Raw genomic sequence first — 20,228 nt, 5'->3', positions numbered from 1 at the left:
GTTAACAAAATAGATATGAATTGGAGAGAAGAAAGAACGGTCGTAATTTGATTCCTTGATGTCCTAAACTAATAATTGCTAACATCTGCTTCTTTGTACTTAGTTTTACATGGATTTCATGCTGCCGTATTTTTAGAGATGCCAATTTCCTTGTAGATGCTATTACTAATCTTGGCTACTCAATCGACGTAATGTTTATATATGTGTTTGTTTATGGGGGTCGATATGTTGTTGTGTTCTTTGTAATGAACTATCATCCTGATGACAAAGAACGAGGTTGCCGGATTTACCTTGTTAGTGATAATTTGACATAAACTACATACTTTGCTCCATTCAGATGGTCTTTTGATTTAGATCCAAAAAACACACAATGTAAACTACATTGCCCCTTCCAAATAGTATTTTGATTTAGACCAAGTCAATGCACATTTTAGGGAAAAAAAACCCAAATTAATTTTTTTGTTAATTAATGTTCATTGATTTTTTTGTTTTAGGGTTGGATAATCTATTATTTATTTTAATGACAAATTTGTCTTTTGAAGTAAATATGGAAAATAACTTTTAAAAATCTTGATGTAATGCTTGATTTGATCCAATTATGCATATTGATCAATTTTGACCTAGCCTCTCTGCACACACAACGTGAGCGCAAGAGGCCTTTTTTTTATTCACAGTCGCTATACCCCTCAAAAGATGTATTACGTACTTTTTTTTCTATTGTACATTATAAGAGAGCTTTTTTCATGAGGGAGACTTTCTTTATCATGCACACAATTTCTTTTTTTTTTTTTTTTTTTTTTTTTTGCTCCAAAACAAACTTTAATTAAGAGAAAAGCCTTGAATACATCCAATTGCATTGCGATCAAAGTTTAGAGCTTGGATTGCAGTAGAAAGGATAGTATGATCTCAAATGAGAGTGTTTGGACTACTGAAACATACACTAGTAATTGCATCTGCAACAAAATTAGCTTCCCTAAAAATATACTTCCTAGAGATACTGAGAAAAGACCCTGCTAGGTTTTTGATATCCAAAACAATATTCTTGAATCTCCACGGAATCACAAATCTCCCAATGACTACATCAATGACCAACTTGGAATCTCCTTCAACACGAATGTTTTTAAATTCTCTATTTCACTCCATAATCCTAGCATCTTTAAGGCCAACAACTTTTGCGATAGAAATTGTATTTTCTCCTAAGCATCTTGTTCCCGCAACAATAAGGCACCCATAATCATCTCAAATAATGAATTAGCGAACAATTCTTTCTCCTGATATGTTAGTTTTGATTTGATCTTGGAATTCTGCTCTGGCTTGTTAGGATCAAGGCTGATGTACATAGTGTCCTGATCGGCCTTTGACTTCGGAATGCTGTCTCTTTAGGAGTAAAGATCTAGGTCGAATTCCTTATAACTTGTTTGTTGACCCCCGGGCTGTGAGTGCTATGATGATTGGTCCATGGGAGCGCTGAAGCTCCGTTCTCCCTTTGGGATCATGTTAATACTCTCGAAAACACATCAACATGTTGCCACTCCATCTCTTTTTATATTTTTTACCCCATCCAAAGCAAGGTAATGAGCAACAGATGGTAAGTCGATGACACATCTTTCATCTTGTGTAGCCAATTCCGGCCAAGATTGGCGTTATGGGGAGTCGAACAATCGATAACGTGGAAGGTCACTAGATGGTAGTAAGGTTTTTCCTGAATTGCCAGCTTCATCGTTCCTAGGGACCGGATAGGGTCCCTGATCCACTGTCCACCAAAACCCGACTAACTAAGGTATTGGAAATCTATATCTTGATTGCAAAGGCATTGTCATGGGGACAACATCTTGCAAGTCTTGACCAAAGAACATCAAGATGTTAGAGTTGATGATCAGGGGTTTGTTGATGGAAGTCACCGTTTGTTGCTTCTTGCACACCACCTTCCTTTATTACTGAGTTTCTTTTACAGATATTCCTATTCCCTGGATATGCAGTTGACTCCGGGAAGTATCTCTTCCCTGAAATGCTGGGTAAGATAAAGACCTCAAAGCCTTCTGGACTTTCTTCATTGTGTTTCGGGAGGAGGTCGTTAAGGTGATGCCTTTTGACTGAAATTAACAATTACTGTTGGGATTTTGGTAGGTGCTGCCTAGATCGATGCCTCCTTAAAACAAGAGAAGGCATCCTTAAGTTCTTTCACTTGCATCTTTAGATCAGCGAATCTTGTCGGTTCTTTGGCTAGTGGGTTTTCTCAAATATTTTCCAAAGATAGACATACCTCTATCAAATCTTCCCATTTGGTCTATCGCAGAAACTCCACCATTATCAGGGTTAGCGCCGTGCGGGGAGATTGTGCAATTGCAGTATGATTGCTTGGGAAGGATCTCCATAGGTGTAAAGTGATTTGGTCGAGAGGAATATGAGTTCACTCTCACTAAAAGCATCAATTGTTGGAATCAAATTCGCTCATCGTCGCGAATGGTGAAGGCATAAATCCAAGCAGAAAATAACCGTGAGCAATTCTGAGACAAGGGGGAGTGTGCTGGCCAAAGGCTCTCCGATGCTGAAGTTAGTAAGCAAGTATAAGACTCAAGAAGTGGGCAAGAGAATTAGAGTGCGATGATCGCGTTACACATGATGAACTTTAGATGAGTGTATTTATACTAGCTGAGATAGAGTCTTTTTTAGGATATAATCCTTGTACAATGCCGGGAGAATCCTAAAGGATATCTAAAAGCAGATATTGCATCATTTTTAAGTGTGATTACTTGTGGTGCACGCTGATTCCTACATTATAGGAACTCAAAGACATACAAAGGATCTTGATGATTCCATACGTCTTGCAGAACAATAATGGTCAATCTCGACAAAGTAGCTCGAACTTCGCCCACTACTTCAGAATAGGATGAGGGTGGCACCATTGCTCCGTTAATCCAGCTTCGCTCAAAGTTATTGAGTCTATGATCGGACTTTTGAGGTAATTGTATTCCGATCAGCCTTACTTTGGCCATGAAAAATCATGGTTCCACATTGGATATTACGTATTTTCATCGTACAAATTTCATAAACGGAACCGTACAATTTTTTTAGTCTTCATTTAAAGATCATCCTTACCAAAAAATAAAACAAATTGAGGTCATTTAGTCATCCAAATCTATCAAATAAATGGCCGGTTCATCATTAATATTGACACGCCTCGATCCCGATGTTCGGGGGACAGTGGGATGGCCATGTGCTGGCCGACACCCAAGGATGACACAAGCCATTTAATGAATGCATATGCCGAGAACATGTGAAACATGCATATAAATTTTGCGCGAACTACGCAATATAATATTCAAATACAAACCATACCAAAATAATATAATAATAATATTCAGCCATCAACAAAATGATAATGATAATGTACGACATGTTTAGAGCATACATCTAATTCACAATACAAGTGGAAGGTGTGACAGAAAGTGTTGTTACAAGTGATTTCAAAAGCAGAGAGGATGGCATGATATCACTAGTAGGGGAATGCCTTATAGCTCGGATCGTATGCCTCGTTCCTATATCCTGAGGGGGCAGAAAACAAACATGAGTGGACCAAGTTGATATATACAATATTAAAACAGTTATTCATCAATGTACTAACCCCCAAAGTTTATGAAAACTCAATAGTATACTATGTAATAGGTTTTCCGAAAACCCTAGCATGCCATAAAACCTTTCATAAAACATATATCGTATATAATGTGCTAAATAGTGGTATCATAATCGATCGAAACCACTACATCACCCGACCTTTTGCCCAAATATATGAATAACTTCCGACCTGTAGGCCACTACATCACCCGACCCGTAGGCCAAATATATGAATATCTTCCGACCTGTAGGCTACTACATCACCCGACTCGTAGGCCAAAATAAATATCTTCTGACCCATAGGCCACTACATCACCCGACTGAAGCCAATATAAGTATCATCGCCCGTAGGCAGAACAGTGACCACTAGATAAGCACAAAAACATTGAATATAGTCTTTCCAACATAAGTACATATATCTCAACAGAGCTTAGTTAGTCAAACATCATGTCTCAAAACATCTTCATAGTATATAGTCATCCATCATATATACTACAAAGAACATGAAGATCGATAAAGCATGGTATTCCAAAATATTCTCAATAAAGCATGATATCTCATAATAAGTAAAATCTATTTTACTCATAAAACGTAATCATTAAATCATGCTTTTCATGTACGTATTTCTAATAGTAAAATATGCATTTTAGAAGGAGGCCACTCACGGATACTCTGTCGTCGAAGAGTCGTGCAAAATAGGAAGGATGGAAACTCTGCTAATAATCTCACCTAAGCACATAAAGGGTCCAATTAATAAAACTCTACCATAGCGATTGAATTTCTGAAAATAGACATTATAAATGGATTCATGACGTTGAAAAACATAAGGGGGGACCTCATGTAACCCCATGCACTACCACACGTTGAGATGGGTCGTCGAAAACCCAGCCCAAAGCTTTGGACTGGAAGACCTGGTTTAGGGTCTCGGGTTGAGTATGACTCAGTTTTTGACGAGGGAGAAGACTGGAGCTTCCCAAGCTCCGATCGACTCCGTTACTCAACCCTAGGGTACGATCTAGCTATCAAGTTGAAGATTAGGAGGAGAGGAAAATATTTGTACCTACAACATGCTGTGAGGTGGCCGGAGTCGGTCGGAGTTTAGCTCGAAATCCATGGGACTCGCGGGAGTCTCTAAGCCCTTGCACTAGTTCCCTTGGTGCTACCTTCTTGGTCCTGGGCTCAAGGGTCAGTGTTTGTGGGTCATGGGTTCGAAGGTTGGTGTGTGAGTGTCGTTGGAGGGGTGAGAGCACAGAAAGAGAGATCTGCGAAAATGAGAGAGAGTGTGAGCTGAGAGAGAGTGAGTACTTGGGGGAGAGAAAAGAAAATGAGAGAAAGAAAATGGGGGAGGGGGAGCTACCATGTGGTAGTCAGAGAGAGTGGGAGAGTTAGGAGGAAATCCAGAAAGGGGATCCGGATTAGGTAGAGAATAAGGGACAAAAATCCTAAGTGGGTCTCACAGTTTGCAAATTAATAACGTAAAGAATGAAACATAAAAATATCTGAAAACATTCGATGTTCGAACGTAGAATCTTCGTTATAAATTCGAATTCAAATCAGTTCGCGCCTACTCGTTCAAATGTACAATTTCTGGCCCTACTAAAACTCGTTCATCGACCTCAGTCTAACACAAAGGTGTTTGACACGCCTTCCCATACAACCCCTCAAATGGTGCAGTGCTGATACTGGAGTGGTAGCTGTTGTTGTAGGCAAACTCAATCAATGACAAATAGCTATCCTAATTACCCTTCCACTGGAGAACAAACACTCTCAACATGTCCTCCAAAGTCTGAATTGTCCTTTTAGATTGACCATCGGTCTGTGGATGATAGGCAGTGTTGTACAACAACTAAGTATTCATGGCATCATTGAAAACTCTCCAAAATTTGAAGGTGAATCTTGGATCTCTGTCCGAAACAATGGTGACAAGTACACCATGAAGTTTAACAATGTTATCAATGAATAACTGTGCCAACTTCTCTAGTGTGTAGGCCAGTCGAACAGGTAAGAAATGAGCTATCTTGGTTAGTCGATCCACAATCATCCAAATGCCATCAAACCTTGACCACATGCTCGGCAAACCATACACAAAATCCATGGTGATGTATGTCCGCCTTCACCTGCTGGCAAATTATATGTCTTTTCACATAATCTACCACATCCCGTTTCATCCCATACAAGAAGTAGAATGAATGGATAATGTGATACAATTTTGTACTCCTCAAATACATGGCATAAGCCGAAATATGGGCTTCATCCAGAATTTCCTTCTTCACCATTTCATTGTCCTTAGGCACAAACAACTTACTTCCCATCACTAAGGCTCCATCTCTCTGGATTTTCAAATCTCGCCTAGAACCATTCCGCACCTATTCCTTTAAGTCTGCACAATGTTGGTTGAGCTCTTGAACTTCCCGAACCAAATCCACCAAAACATGACTAATTTGGAAGTGTGATGTCACATCCCAGTCTCGACTCTGCCGTAGCATGATATTGTCCGCTTTGGGCCGCGTCCTCACGGTTTTGTTTCTAGGAACTCATGAGCAATTTTCAGTGGGTCACCCATCCTGGGATTGCACTAGCCCGAACTCACTTAACTTCGGAATTCCGATGGAATCCGAAGCAGTGAGTTCCCAAAAAGCCTCGTGCTTTATGGAGGTGGGCATGTATATATAAGGCACATTACCCCTCTTCGTTAGTCGATGTGGGATGTTATAATCCACCCCCTTTAGGGGCCCAACGTCCTCGTCGGCACACTTACACCATTTGGCAGAGTGGCTCTAATACCATTCTGTCACATTTTAGACCGGCTTCGCTGTAGCATGATATTGTTTGCTTTGGACTTACCATTCCCACACAGTTTTGTTTTTGGGAACTCAGACGAGAACTTCCCAGTGGGTCACCCATCCTAGGATTGCTCTCGTCCGAACTCGCTTAACTTTGGAGTTTTGATGGAATCTGAAATAAATGAGTTCCCAAAAGGCCTCGTGCTATAGAAAGTGGGTATGTACATATTAGGCACATCACCCCCTCTCCGTTGGTCGATGTGGGATGTTTCAATCCACCCCCTTTAGGGTCTCGATGTCTTCATCGACACACTCGTACCACACGACAGAGTGGCTTTGATACCATTCTGTCACAAACCAATCTTGACTTCGCCGTAGCACGATATTGTCCACTTTGGGACCCAGCCACAGCCTCACGATTTTGTTTCTGGGAACTCACAAGAGAACTTCCCAGTGGGTTACCCATCTGGGAATGCTCTCGCCTGAACTCACTTAACTTCAGAGTTCCGATGGAATCCAAAGCCAATGAGTCCCTAAAAGGCCTCGTGCTATATGAAGGTGGGCATGTACATATAAGGCATATCACCCCCTCTCCGTTGGTCGATGTGGGATGTTACATGTGCCAACAATGCTCCCTGTGAATCTAGTGTCACGGTAATGCCGGTCTCTCAAAGAGAAAACAGTAGCGGAACATGGATAGCTCAAAGAGAAGTAAGCTGTCCATATGATTTCTGGCTAAGTGTCTGTTACGACGTTGGCTTGACCATGATGATACTCAATAGTGTAATCGTAGTCACTAATGAGTTCTATCCATCTTCTCTGCCTCAAATTCAATTCCTTTTGGGTGAAGACATATTTTAAACTTTTATGATCAATAAAGATGTGGCACTTCTCACCGTACAAGTAATGTTGCTAGATTTTTAGAGCAAAAACCATTGTTCCGAGCTCCAGATCATGATTAGGTAGTTTCTATTGTGGGTTTTGAGCTGCCTGGAAGCATAACGATGACTTTCCCATGCTGCATCAAAACACAACCCAATCCCGACAAGGATGCATCACTGTACATTTCAAACTCATCGCCATCGTTCGGAAGAGCAATGACTGGGGCTTGAGTAAGGTGCTGCTTAAGCTCTTGGAAACTCCATTCATAATTCTCATCCCATTCGAATTTGACCCCATTCCAGATTAACTTAGTGAGAGGTGGGGCGATTTCCGAGAAATCCTGCACAAAACGTGGGCAATAGCCAACCAGCCCTATAAAGCTCATCACTTCAGTAACATTCCTGGATTCCTCCCACATAGACACTATCGAAATCTTCTGAGGTTCCACACTAATTCCCTCAGCGAAAACTATATGCCCAAGGAAACTGATCTACACTTACTGAACTTTGCATACAGCTGATGTTTGCTCAACTTCTCCAACACCAACTTCAAATATTTCTTGTGCTCAGTATTACTCTTGAAGTAGATCAGGATGTCATCAATGAAAACAATCACAAACCGATCGAGATACAGTCTGAAGACTCTATTCATCAAATCCATGAAAGCTGCAAGTGCATTCATCAATCCAAAAGGCATGCCACGAAACTGATAATGTTTATACCTATTACATAAAGTAGTATTCAGTACATCTTCATTCCGGATCAGCAACTGGTGGTAAACCGAACGAAAATCAATCTTAGAAAACACTTGAGCATCGCTTAACTAGTCAAACAGATCATCAATCCAGGCAGAGGATAATGGTTCTTCACCATCAGCCAATTCAGTTGACTGTAGTCGATGCAAATTCTCATTGACCCATCATTCTTTTTGACAAACAATACAGGAGCACCGCAAGGAGACATGCTGGGCTGGATATAACCTTTCTCCACAAGCTTATGAAGTTGAATATTCAATTCTCTCAACCCAGTTGGTGCCATTCGGTATGGTGCCAATGAAATAGGGTTAGTGCCTGGAAGTAGATCAATGGTGAATTTGATTTCCCTCGCAAGTGGTAACCCTGGCAAATCCTCTGGAAATACATCGGTGAATTCATTCACCACTGGCATATCTCTAGCACATAGCTAAGAATCCTACACAACCCTTATGTAGTAATTTCGTCATCTAGATAGCGGAAATAATATTATTCTGGAAGATCTGTCGCTCACCTTGAAATGTGATCGCTGGTCGTCCAGGCCGATCAAGGGTCACCAATTTCTCTTTACATCCGATATAGGCATTGTGCCTAGATAACCAATCTGTTCCCAGAATGACATCGAACTCCACAAGGTTGAAAGGAATTAAATTGGCCTCCATAAGTTCCCTTTCGACAATAATTGGTCATTCCTTAACTCTCACTGTGCACAAATGAGATCTCCAGGTGGCAATGGTATGAACATATCAAAACCAAGTGATGTAGGTTGTGGGTTAATAACTCGTGCAAATTGTGACAATATAAATGAATAAGTGGCACCCAAATCAATCAAAACACGAGCCCAATTACCCTAAACAAGTAACGTACCAATGATGACTCTAGGTTTTTATTCTGCCTCCTGCTGAGTCATGGCGTTGATGCGCCCATGAGCCTGACGTCCCGAACCACTATTACGGGCCACACGAGTCCTAAGACCCTGGTTGTTGCGACTTGCTCGGTTCCCCTAAGCACGAATGCTCGAAGGTGCACCAGAAAACTGCGGCTATCTCCAAGTAGAAACTTGAGTACTCGAATTGCTACTCCCACCATAAATCTGAGTAGTCGAATAATTTCCTCACCGTAATTCGAAGTGCTCAGGTTATTACCCCCACCGTAACCCGAACCGGAAGCAAAACCATTAGATGAATGCAGAGTAGCATAATCACGGGCTATGTGTCCAAAGCTGTCACACCTGTAACACTTGGCCGTATTAGCCGCACCTGGATTAAAATGGCTAAAAGATCGCCACACCAACTCATTGCTTGAGCCCTCACTAGATGATCCCAAACCCTAACCCTGTCGCTTGAACGACTAAGAGTGTCTAAGGCCGAATGAATTAGAAGAAGTAGAAAGCTCCCTCATACTCCAGGATCGGAATCAACGACCCCGTTGGTTCTGGTTCCGAGGTTGATTATGAGTTTAAGGATGATTCTGGTTAAGTCTACTTCACCTCGTTTGTTCAATCCTCAAAGCCACCTCAATTATATCCGCGTAGGAGGCATACCTCTGTGGTGCCAGAAGCTCACAAATGTCATTATTTGTAGCAATTTGTAGTTGTATCATCATTTCCTGCTGGTTCCCATAGGTTCTTTTGCCAACCGTCGAAAGATGCTATCAAATTCTGTAGTACTTAGATTACCCTGGTAAAACTTTAGGAATTCTTGTGTCTTCCTCAGCTGATAACCGGGTCTCAAAAAGTGTGCGCTGAAAAATCTCCTGAATGTAGCCCAAGTCATCAAAGAATTACGTGGGTGAGAACCTGTCACTGACTTCCACTTATATCTTGCATTCCCCTGAAGAAAGTAACCAACGATTTTGCCCATTCAGACGTTCGGCATCTCATACTCTTTAAGGTGTCCTCCATGTTTTCTAGCCAATCCTCAGCTTCCTCACAAGCTCCAACTACATTAAGCTCTGTAATGCCATGGCTACGAGCAATCTCCATATAAGTACAACTTGGCCTGTTACTCCCAGGAAGAGTATTTCGTAGAGCAGAGGTCAACTATTGAATTCCTCCTATTAGACCAGAACGAGGTTGTCGAGGTACATTCCCACTAGTAGGATCCATGATTCTGATAAGAGGCAAACATGATTTAGAAGAACGAAAGATTATGATTACCAAATGGAAGAATGAAGTCCTAAGTATGCTCTAATACCAATCTGAAACGCCCCGATCCCGATGTCTGGGGGACAGCGGGATGGCCACGTGCTGGCCGACACCCGAGGGTGATGCAAGCTATTTAATGAATGCATATGCCGAGAATATATGGAACATGCATATAAATTTCGTGCGAACTATACAATATAATATTCAAATACAAACCTTACCAAAATAATATAATAATAATATTCAACAGTCAATAAAATGATAGTGATAATGCATGACATGTTCAGAGCATACATCTAATTCAAAATACAAGCAGAAGTTGTGACAGAAAGTGCCATTACAAGTGATGTCAAAAGCAGAGAGGATGGCATGATATCACTGATAGGGGAATGTCTAGTAGCTCAGATCGTATGCCTTGTTACTATGTCTTGAAGGGGCGCAAAACAAATATGAGTGGACCAAGTTGATATATATAATACTAAAACATTTATTCATGAACGTACTAATTCCCAAAGTTTACGAAAACTCAGTAGTATACTATGTAATAGGTTTTCCGAAAACCCTAGCATGCCATAAAACCTGTCATAAAACATATATCGTATATAATGTGCTAAATAGTGGTATCATAATTAACCGAAGCCACTACATCACCCGACATGTAGGCCAAATATATGAATATTTTCCGACCCGTAGGCCACTACATCACCCGACCGAAGCCAATATAAGTATCATCGCCCGTAGGCAGAATAGTGATCACTGGATAAGCACAAAAACATTGAATATAATCTTTCCAACATAAGTACATATATCTCAACAGAGCTCAGTAGCTCAAACATCATATCTCAAAACATCTTCATAATATACAATCATCCATCATATATACTACAAAGAATATGAAAATAGATAAAGCATGGTATTCCAAAATATTTTCAGTAAAGCATGATGTCTCATAATAAATAAAATCTAATTTACTCATAAAACGTTTCATAAAACGTAACCATTAAATCATGCTTTTCATGTATGTATTTCTAATAGTAAAATATGCATTTCAGAAGGGGTCCACTCACAGATACTTCGTCGTTGAAGGGCCATACGAAATATGAGGGATGGAAATGCTGCTAATAATCGCACCTAAGGGCATAAAGGGTCCAATTATTAAAACTCTACCATAATAATTGAATTTCTGAAAACGGACGTCATAAACGGATTTAGGACGTTGAAAAACATAAAGATGGGACCTCAGGTACCCCCACGCGCCGCTGCAAGGTGGCGACTCTGACGGCCACGTGTGAGATAGGTCGTCGGAAAGTTCACCGGAAAAGTTGTCAGCGCGTGTGCTCCATGGGCTGGTACTGGCTGGCCTTCATGCATGCCCATGCGTAGGCCTACTTGCCGGTTGGGTCTAGGCTCCGACTGGGTTTGGGCCTTGACCTGGGGTCCTGGGCTTGGGCTTGGGGTTCTACACTTGGGCCTGTGGTTCCTAGGCTGGGTTTAATGGGTTTGGGCCTAGGTTTATTGGGCCTAAGGCCTTAGTTAGCACGGCCTAAAGGCCTGGGTTCAAAGGGATTTTGGGCTTCGGTTCTAACGGGTTTTGGGCTTGAAAGCCCGGCCTAAAGTTCTGGACTAGAAGACCTGGTTTAGGGTCTCAAGTCAGGTATGACCCGGTTTTTGACGAAGGAGAAGACCGGAGCTTCCCAAGCTCCGATCGTCTTCGTTACTCAACCCTAGGGTGCGATCTAGCTATCAAATTGAAGCTTAGGAGGAGAAGAAAAGATTCGTACCTACAACACGCTGTGAGGTGGCCAGAGTCGGCAGGAGTTTTGTCTGAAATCCATGGGGCTCGTTGAAGTCTAAGCCCTTGCACCAGTTCCCTTGGTGCTACCTTCTTGGTCCTGGGTTCGAGGGTTGGTGTCTGTGGGTCGTGGGTTCGAAGGTTGGTGTGTGTGTGTCATTAGAGGGGTGATAGCACAAAGAGAGACATCTGCGAGAGGGAGAGAGAGTACTTAGGGGAGAGAAGAGAGAAGTAGAGAAAGAAAAGAGGGAGGGGGAGTTGCCACATGGCAATCAAAGAGAGTGGGAGAGTTAGGAGGAAATCTAAAAAGGGGATCCGGATTGGGTAGAGGATAGGGGACAAAAATCCTAAGTGGGTCCTACGGTTCACAAATTAATAACGTAAAGAACGAAACACAAAAATATTTGGAAACGTTCGACGTTCGAACGTAGAATCTTCGTTATAAATCCGAATCTATTCGCGCCTACGCGTTCGTGGCTATAAGTACGTTAAGAATAAATTAGAAAAAGTAAAACTACGCGTTCCAACGAGACGGTCAAACTAAGTCAACTCAAGGGCAAAATGGTAATTTCATAAGTCCGTAAATATGAAAATATACTAAATTTGGGATGGGGTTTCACAAATATGTTACTTGATACACAATTGGTGATTCGGTACATTTGAAAGACTAAATGATCTCCGATTTAAATGATTTTTGCAGAGCTGAACTTCGAATGAAGATTAAAAAGTTGACGATTCCGATTATGAAATTTGTACGGTGAAAATACGTTACTTGTAAGTTGAGTTGTGAAATTATCACCTCAAGGGAGAATGTAAGTATTATTCTTTTTACATCCCCTTAATTCTTAATATAGGAAATTGGAGCAATTGTTTATAATTAAATTGTGGATTTGGTCCACAAAAATAAAAGTTCATAAAATATACAAAATGTGGAGTATTAGTTCTTTTGTGCTGACTCTGAAAATTTTCATTAGTGTGTTGATGTTGAGTATGTGGGCTCCATATTTAGTTGATTTATGGAGATGCCTTAAGGCTTAAAAGAATTCTTTCTTTTGGGGGGGGGGGGGGGGCCGTGGGTTTTGATTTAAAGTAATTAAAAAAAAAGAAACAGAAAAATGAAGTAAGTAACAACTCCATAGGTGAGGTTGTTTATGTAATTTTACCATTTTATCTCTGATACAAAATGTGTACCTAAGCAAAGGGCATTGTTAGGCATTTAAAATGCTTCACCAATTGTGCCTTCTTTTATATAGAGGGAAGAGAAGAGACACCATTATAATAGTACAAGAATAAATAAACAAATAAATTTTATATTTTTGTTCCTCTCTCTAGGCTCACACCTTTTTCCCTTTCCACAACTTCCCAACCTACACCCTTCTCCGCCACTTTTGGCTACTTTCAATTGCAATCGATTAATCAAAGCTCAGGATTCTCTCTTTTTCATTTTCTTTTTCAACTCTAGCAGCTAACAATTATGCTCGTGCATTTTGGTCGTTGCGGGTGAAGGTGACGAAGAGAGAATGGGAAGTTGTAGCCTCGTGGGTGCATAATTTGTATTTTACTTTGTCTTTAAAAAATGAATTTAATTACAATTTGTAAATCTCATTTCATGTCACGTAAGAAAAATAAATGAAAAACAAGAAGAGTTGAAATTAAGGATTAATGCTCCATATTTTGTCAAGTTTAAAAACCAAATCTAATTGTTGTAAATGGAGGTGTGAATGCTCATTGTAATAAGCAACAATGTATGATAAAAACATTTACAACATCGTCAAAGAGAGTTGGTTTGGTAGGTTTGTAAGACATTTTGCCTATAAAAGATTGAAAAATAAAAGAAAGAAGAGAAGTGAGAAACATACGGCGGAAAGGAAAGAAAAGAGGAAAGGAAGAGAGAAAAGAAAGAAGAGAGAGAAAGAAAGGAAAGGAAGAACGAGAAGCAGATTAAAATACGAATGAGTTAGGCTAGAGAGAAGAGAGAAAATAGTGAGTTATTTTGTAATCCTATTATCTTGTTTTGAAGACATAAACACACTTACCGAATCTCGTAAATATTATATTATATTTATTTTATATTTCACTGCATTCATATTCTCAATTTCAGTAATGAATTTTTTGAGTTAAAAGGTCCAAAATTACAATTGATTCATAGTGTTCAGTCAGCCGTCGCCGACTCGCCGCCTATATTATTTTATTCGAGCCCTTCCCAACTCCCTCTTCGGACTTTTAACGAACACCTCGTCTGCTCTGCGCATATTTCTCAACCTCTATTTGTACCAATGCTGAGGGCTTTTCCTGCCCTTTCCCGCCTGCCCATTCCCTCTTTCCCCATAAGTAATAAGACCACGTAACGTCAATGCTTCACTTTTACCTTCTTCTCCCTTTTCTTCTTCTTCATCTTCTTTTTGTATTCTTTTTCCTCTGACTAATTTGTAATTTTATTGGGTGCTTTTCGCAGAAGTGCTTTTAGCAGAATGAGCTCAACCCCATCACCAAAATGCCCAAAATTTATTCGTGTGGAAGAGAGTAAGATCTGCTCAATAAGCAAAGCTGATGGTAACCCCTTTTACCCTTTGTTTTCATTTCATTATTTTGTATTTGTTTTGGGCATTGAATTTTTGGACATTGTTTTATAAGGTTCGTAAAAAATTGCTGTAAGCTTCTCTATATGATTGTGATTTTGCAGTTATCAGGTTTAGTCTTGTGTCATATAACATTTTGGCTCAGGTATGAATGACTATCACACTTTTTTTTCTGACAATTTCCGATTTCGTGCTTAATTGACCGTGTTTTAGTTTTTGCCTTTTGGGGTTTATTATATGAATCGGTATTCGATTATCGCTTTGTATCCACAAAGAAGTGTATGAAATAATAATGAACTTTTATTTAACTAAACGGAAATTACATGTTACAACTGAATCCAGCTTCCTTTTATCTTTCTATGCCAATGTGATTGTTTGTTTTCTATGTTTTGTGATCATTAATGAAGTGAATGTGTTGATTATATGCAATGTTGCCCATATTATCTTTGTATTTTTTCATTAAATGATATGTTTATTGTTAATAGTAAATTTAATTTTCTTGTATTTTGCTTCAGTTGGTTCTATTATAATGTTATTCTGTAATATTTCCTAATTCATTTGATGTTGAGGAAGTACTTTACAAGTTACATATCGGAATATGAATTCCTTGTGAATGTTATTTTTATATTTTTACCGTTTGTCTAAAATATCTCTCTATTTTTTGTATTTGCAGGTGTACGTAAAGAGCTCATTGTTTCCACACTCTCCATCCTCCTGTCTCAGGTATAATATAAATCATAACTTAAGCATTTTGTGAATAAGTTGCTCGATTGTTAGCTTATATTGATATAAGTAGTCTCTATTACTAGTTGTTCCATTTAATTGGCGCAACATTAGAATAGTTGTTCCATTTAATTGGCGCAACATTAGGATAATGTTGGCTTATAGTGATGCATAGCACGTAAGCTAACCTGCTATGAACATGGAATTATAAGCAGGAACTTAGACCTATGTATCAGATAGTCTGTTGGTTTGGTTTGTTGTCTACAACATGTAAAGTAAGTTTTGGCATGCCCAGACGGTACATCAGTACACTGCATGTGTCTACAACATACCTTTTACCTTTTTACCCATCTAATTTTGTGATGTCAATTACCTTCTTCTGATGTTTGGCTGGATTGCTTAGTAATATTCTACACATTGAGCAAAGTTCCAGGAGAAATAGATGAGTTTTTCCCTTTTTGGTAATGTTTTCTTCTGCATGTTATATAAAGTCTTTCACATGTGAGTTTTTCCCTTTATGTTTGGAAATATGCTTACCATAGGTGGAAAGCTCGCTCGCAGGCCATTTTGAGTGTTGTAAAGAACCTTGGAGCTGACTTTTTCTGTCTACAGGTTTCCTTTTATGTTCTTTGTTATATTTTTCTGCTTTTCTTGAAAGGGGAGATAAATAGTTTCTTTGCCATTTATATAACCTGTTGTTTTGAACAATATAAAATTCTTTCCAGGAAGTTGATAAGTATGACAGCTTTTACAAAGGAAATATGGAGAGCAATGGATATTCTAGTACGTATATTCAGAGAAGTGGGCAAAAGCGTGACGGATGTGGAATTTTTTATAAACACGAAATGTAGGTTAAAAATCGACTCCTTTTCCCAGTTTAATGTGCATAATTTACATACTTACTGACTAGAATGAGCCATCAAGAAAAATATGAAAATAATAAAGAACAAGTATTTAACATCTAACAACGCCAAGTAAGGAGCAAGTCTTAGCATCTTCAAAGTGTTGTTAGACATTGTGAGTAATCGGTGCTGGAAAATAACAAGGAGAAGGGTTCAATTTCAGGATAGATGCTTGAGAACACAAAGTGGCTTGTTTAGCCGGTTGAAATACTTGTGGCTTCCACTAGGAGGTAATCACGGGTAGGTTGGGATCTGGTGGCAGAGAAAGTGAAAAAGATTATTGGAAGATTGTAAGAAAGAATTCCTCTCAAGAGGAGGTAGGTTGACTTTGATTGATTTGGTTTTAAGCTGCTTACTAACCTACTGGCACTGTGTTTTTAAAATTCCAGCACAAGTACCCAATAGAATAGAGCAATTGATGAGGAATTTGTGTGACAAGGTTTTGAGTAAGGGAAGGTGGAGAACTTAGCTGGAGGAGAATTTGTGTGACAAGGTTTTGAGTAAGGTTTTGGTAAAGAGAAATAAGGCAGTGCTTGGAAAATGGCTAAGGACATTTCAGCTGGTGAGGTTTTTCTGTATGACATGATGTCATTAGAAACAGTTATGAGGTAGACAGGAATTTAAAGGGATTCTAATCCAGTAAACCTGTATGACATGATGTCATTAGAAACAGTTATGAGGTAGACAGGAATTTAAAGGGATTCTAATCCAGTAGTACAAGTTTCATTTTATCACCCTTTGGAAAGACATTTAGCAAGGTCTGAACTTTTTTTGTGTCTTGCTGTCTTTTTTGTGGTGGATAATGGAGTTTTTGGGACGAGAGTTGGCAGTGGAAACTTTGTTCATGACTTTTCAATGTCTCTACAGATTGGTAATATCGCAGTAATATAGCATAGTGTTCCTATAGTTAGAATGTGGTCAGTTTGTTCCTTTCTTTATAATGGGATGTAGGTCTCCACAGAAACTTGAGAGCGAATTTCAACTTGCAAAGGCCACTTCTTTGCCCCCAGTGACGTATCATGTGCATGGGAGTTCAAATTTTTGGGTAGTGTGATTGGAAAGGAACAAAAGGATTTTAAAGATTTTAGAGGGGAGCAGCACTAGGCTCCCGACTGCATTTTGGTCTTTGATTGCTTCTGAGTCTTGGGAAATTTCATTTCTTTTCGTTGCTACCTTTGCAGATTGGAAAGCTGTTCTTATCTAGATATTATGGTTTTTGTTGTATGTTAGCTAGAGCTTGATGCATTAGTTAGTTGCTTGTATTTAGTGGATACCCTATCCACACAATTTTAGTTGTTTTCTTTGTTTAATAGAGTTTTGTTTGTTATCAAAATTAAAAAATTCAATCTGAAGCGACTAAACCGTCCCGTTCATGTCGTGGACTCATATGAAATGGCAAAACCCATAGCATTGTCTCTGCATTGGCATATAGATATCGGGACAAATTTGGATAATTTCTTTCCAACTTTTTTTAAACTTTGCAGCAGAGCGTTACCTATTTAAATCTATTTCAAATTTAAATGCACGACTATCTCAATTGCCGGTTTAATTGTCCTTCATCCTTCAGGGCAGATTTGGTGTTGGAGGAGAAAATAGAATACAATGATCTTGTAAACTCAATTAAAGATGGAAATATACCCAGTGATGATAAACCAAATGATAAGAAAGCCACAGGAAATGAAGATGCCGGATCCAAAAATGGTAACTTCCATGCTGTTTTAATATCTAATCTGTTGCTGAATTCATGTTGCTAATGGTGTACCGTCTCAAATGTTTAAAATGTTAGAATCTTGATTTATGCTAATGCATAGGTATGTCTTTAATTTCAAGTATTTAGAGGAACTCATTCATTTGCAACTTTATCTATGTTCTTATTGTTGGTGACATTTTAAATACTTTTTCCCTTCTGCTCTGTGTTTTTTTCTATTGGTGTTATTAATCTTGATCATAGCTTCCTTATGTCTTGATACAGTTTTCTCCACAGAACTAGAGATTTGGTCGACTGTGACATTTTCTTCACTCTCTTCAGGTTCAATAGTAGAGACCACTCAGGATCGTGGAGATCCTAATGATCCTCGTGTCAGACTAAGACGTGATTGTGTTGGAATTATGGCAGCATTCAAGTTAAAACATCCTTGTAATCATTTTGTTATTGTGGCAAACACACATCTTTACTGGTAAAGTTGTTTGTTATTATATTGTTAGTTTCCTACTATTTTATGCGGTGTTGTGTTTATGCTTCTTGCATATAGACGTGTGGTTTATATTTTATTTGTTCAAATTGTTAAGGACATTGATGTTTATGCTTCAGGGATCCTAGCTGGGTAGACGTTAAGCTTGCACAAGCTAAATATCTTCTATCACGTTTGGCTCAATTTAAAACATTAGTATCTGACAGATTTGAGTGCACTCCTTCATTGATTGTGGCTGGTGACTTCAATTCAGTTCCCGGGGATAAGGTCTGATGCCCTCAAATTTCTTAATATTCACCTACTTTACTCTTGTACTGGTTTGGTTTGCATTGTTTCCGATTCTTCAGGTTTTGTCTTAGTCCACTAGGGGACCTGGTGCATGCAAAATACTTTCCCCAGTTCTAACTTCTCTTGTATTCCAGGTTTACCAGTACCTTATTTCAGGCAACTCTTCATCTGCACCAACAATGGATATTCTAGAAGATCTGCATATTCCCTTGTGCAGCACCTATGGTTATACACGAGGTGAACCTCCATTTACAAATTGCACCCCTGGATTCACTGGTACACTTGATTATATATTCTTTTCCCCTTCTGACCACATAAAACCAGTCAGTTTTCTTGAGCTTCCGGGACCGGATTCCTCTGATGTGGATGGTGGATTACCAAACCTCTTTCACCCAAGTGATCATTTACCAATTGGTGTGGAATTTGAGATATCCAGAGAATAGATTTCTTTCCTGACCAAAAAAAAAACAATAAATTACTTGATACGGAAAGTAACATTTGGGTCCTTTAAAGTTTTGTTTTGCATTTTTAGGTTTATGGTTCTTATTTTCTAAACCTCGTGTTGCATAATTAACACTGAACTGCACATTTCATCGCTTAAGAGGGAAAGAGAAACGATTGGAGACTGATTGGTTTCGGCTACGCATAGGAGTTGGGCGGCCATGATAGGTTAGCTGAATTGATTAGTGTTATGAAGTGAATGGAAGAAAGTTACAATGTCGTATTTACGTATAAGGTGACTGAATGGGTGGTGGGGAAGATTGAAGACTGAGGACTAAGAATTGAATGTCAAGCGTATAGCGCGAGCTTGTAATTAAGTAAGGTATTAAAGTGATTGGTTGTGTAGAGATTAAGGCAAGCAGGTTAGACGTTCACTCCCAACGGGCGGTTGGCAAATACCAGCTTGAGAAAGGAGTAGCAAATGAACTTAGATCCATTCTATTGCCTTCATGCTGTGTTGATGCATGAAATCTGACTTAACATATGATTTCTGTGAGATCAAATTGGACCACCAAGTCTGTGTACTTAATAATATGTCACCGCCAACCAGAAATATGTTACAACTTTTCTTAGAGTGAAGGAGTAGCTGGAATGGGGAGTATAATTTATGATAACTTTTGTATATAGAGCTAGTATTGGGGACATACGTTGTTTGACACACATTTTTACACCCTATCAAATATTACTGTGGTGGTGTTGAATTTAGGGTCTGTAGACCTATCCTCATGGTCGTCATCGGCTTCGACGGACGGCGGTGGTGGTTCAACAGAATTTGGGTCGTGGATTTAGACAAGATTCGCAAGGAATCTCCTTAATTCTGTTATTCCCCATCACAACCTCGACAGTAAACAATGTCGGAGATGAGCGCCATCATCATTAACAACAATAAAAGTCGTCAGAGAAGGCCGGGATCGCAGCCAACACAACTGCACAAAGCAGGGAGGTGGCCACCGGGTTGGGGATTGGCTCGAAAAACAGGTGCAACCATAAGCTTCAGCTCTAACCTGTTGCATTTGTGATCTAAGGTTTTGGAATCCCTTTGTTTTTTCTCCATTTTTGTTATACCCGCACATG

General features: G+C 39.4%; 1 protein-coding gene across 3 annotated transcripts; it reads left to right on the top strand.

Annotated features, from left to right (window-relative positions):
- Positions 1–13,887: 13,887 nt before the first annotated feature.
- Positions 13,888–19,128, top strand: LOC137731420 (carbon catabolite repressor protein 4 homolog 4). 3 transcript variants are annotated; one of them, XM_068470529.1, is made up of 10 exons: positions 13,888–14,313; positions 14,428–14,522; positions 14,653–14,693; positions 15,222–15,271; positions 15,814–15,883; positions 15,997–16,118; positions 17,741–17,874; positions 18,203–18,350; positions 18,485–18,632; positions 18,788–19,128. In XM_068470529.1, the coding sequence occupies exons 1-10, from the start codon at positions 14,246–14,248 to the stop codon at positions 19,094–19,096; spliced, it is 1,185 nt and encodes a 394-aa protein (XP_068326630.1). In that variant the 5' UTR covers positions 13,888–14,245; the 3' UTR covers positions 19,097–19,128. The 3 variants fall into 3 exon arrangements, with proteins under 3 accessions (XP_068326630.1, XP_068326629.1, XP_068326631.1); XM_068470528.1 differs by having other exon boundaries at positions 13,890–14,313; positions 14,425–14,522; XM_068470530.1 differs by having other exon boundaries at positions 14,165–14,300; positions 14,425–14,522.
- The last annotated feature ends 1,100 nt before the right edge of the window (positions 19,129–20,228 follow it).

This window comes from Pyrus communis, chromosome 4 (genome assembly GCF_963583255.1).
Source record: "Pyrus communis chromosome 4, drPyrComm1.1, whole genome shotgun sequence".
In the NCBI taxonomy this organism is placed as follows: domain Eukaryota; kingdom Viridiplantae; phylum Streptophyta; class Magnoliopsida; order Rosales; family Rosaceae; genus Pyrus; species Pyrus communis.
Note: the sequence above shows the minus strand (reverse complement) of the source record. Positions and strands in the feature narration are given on the sequence as shown.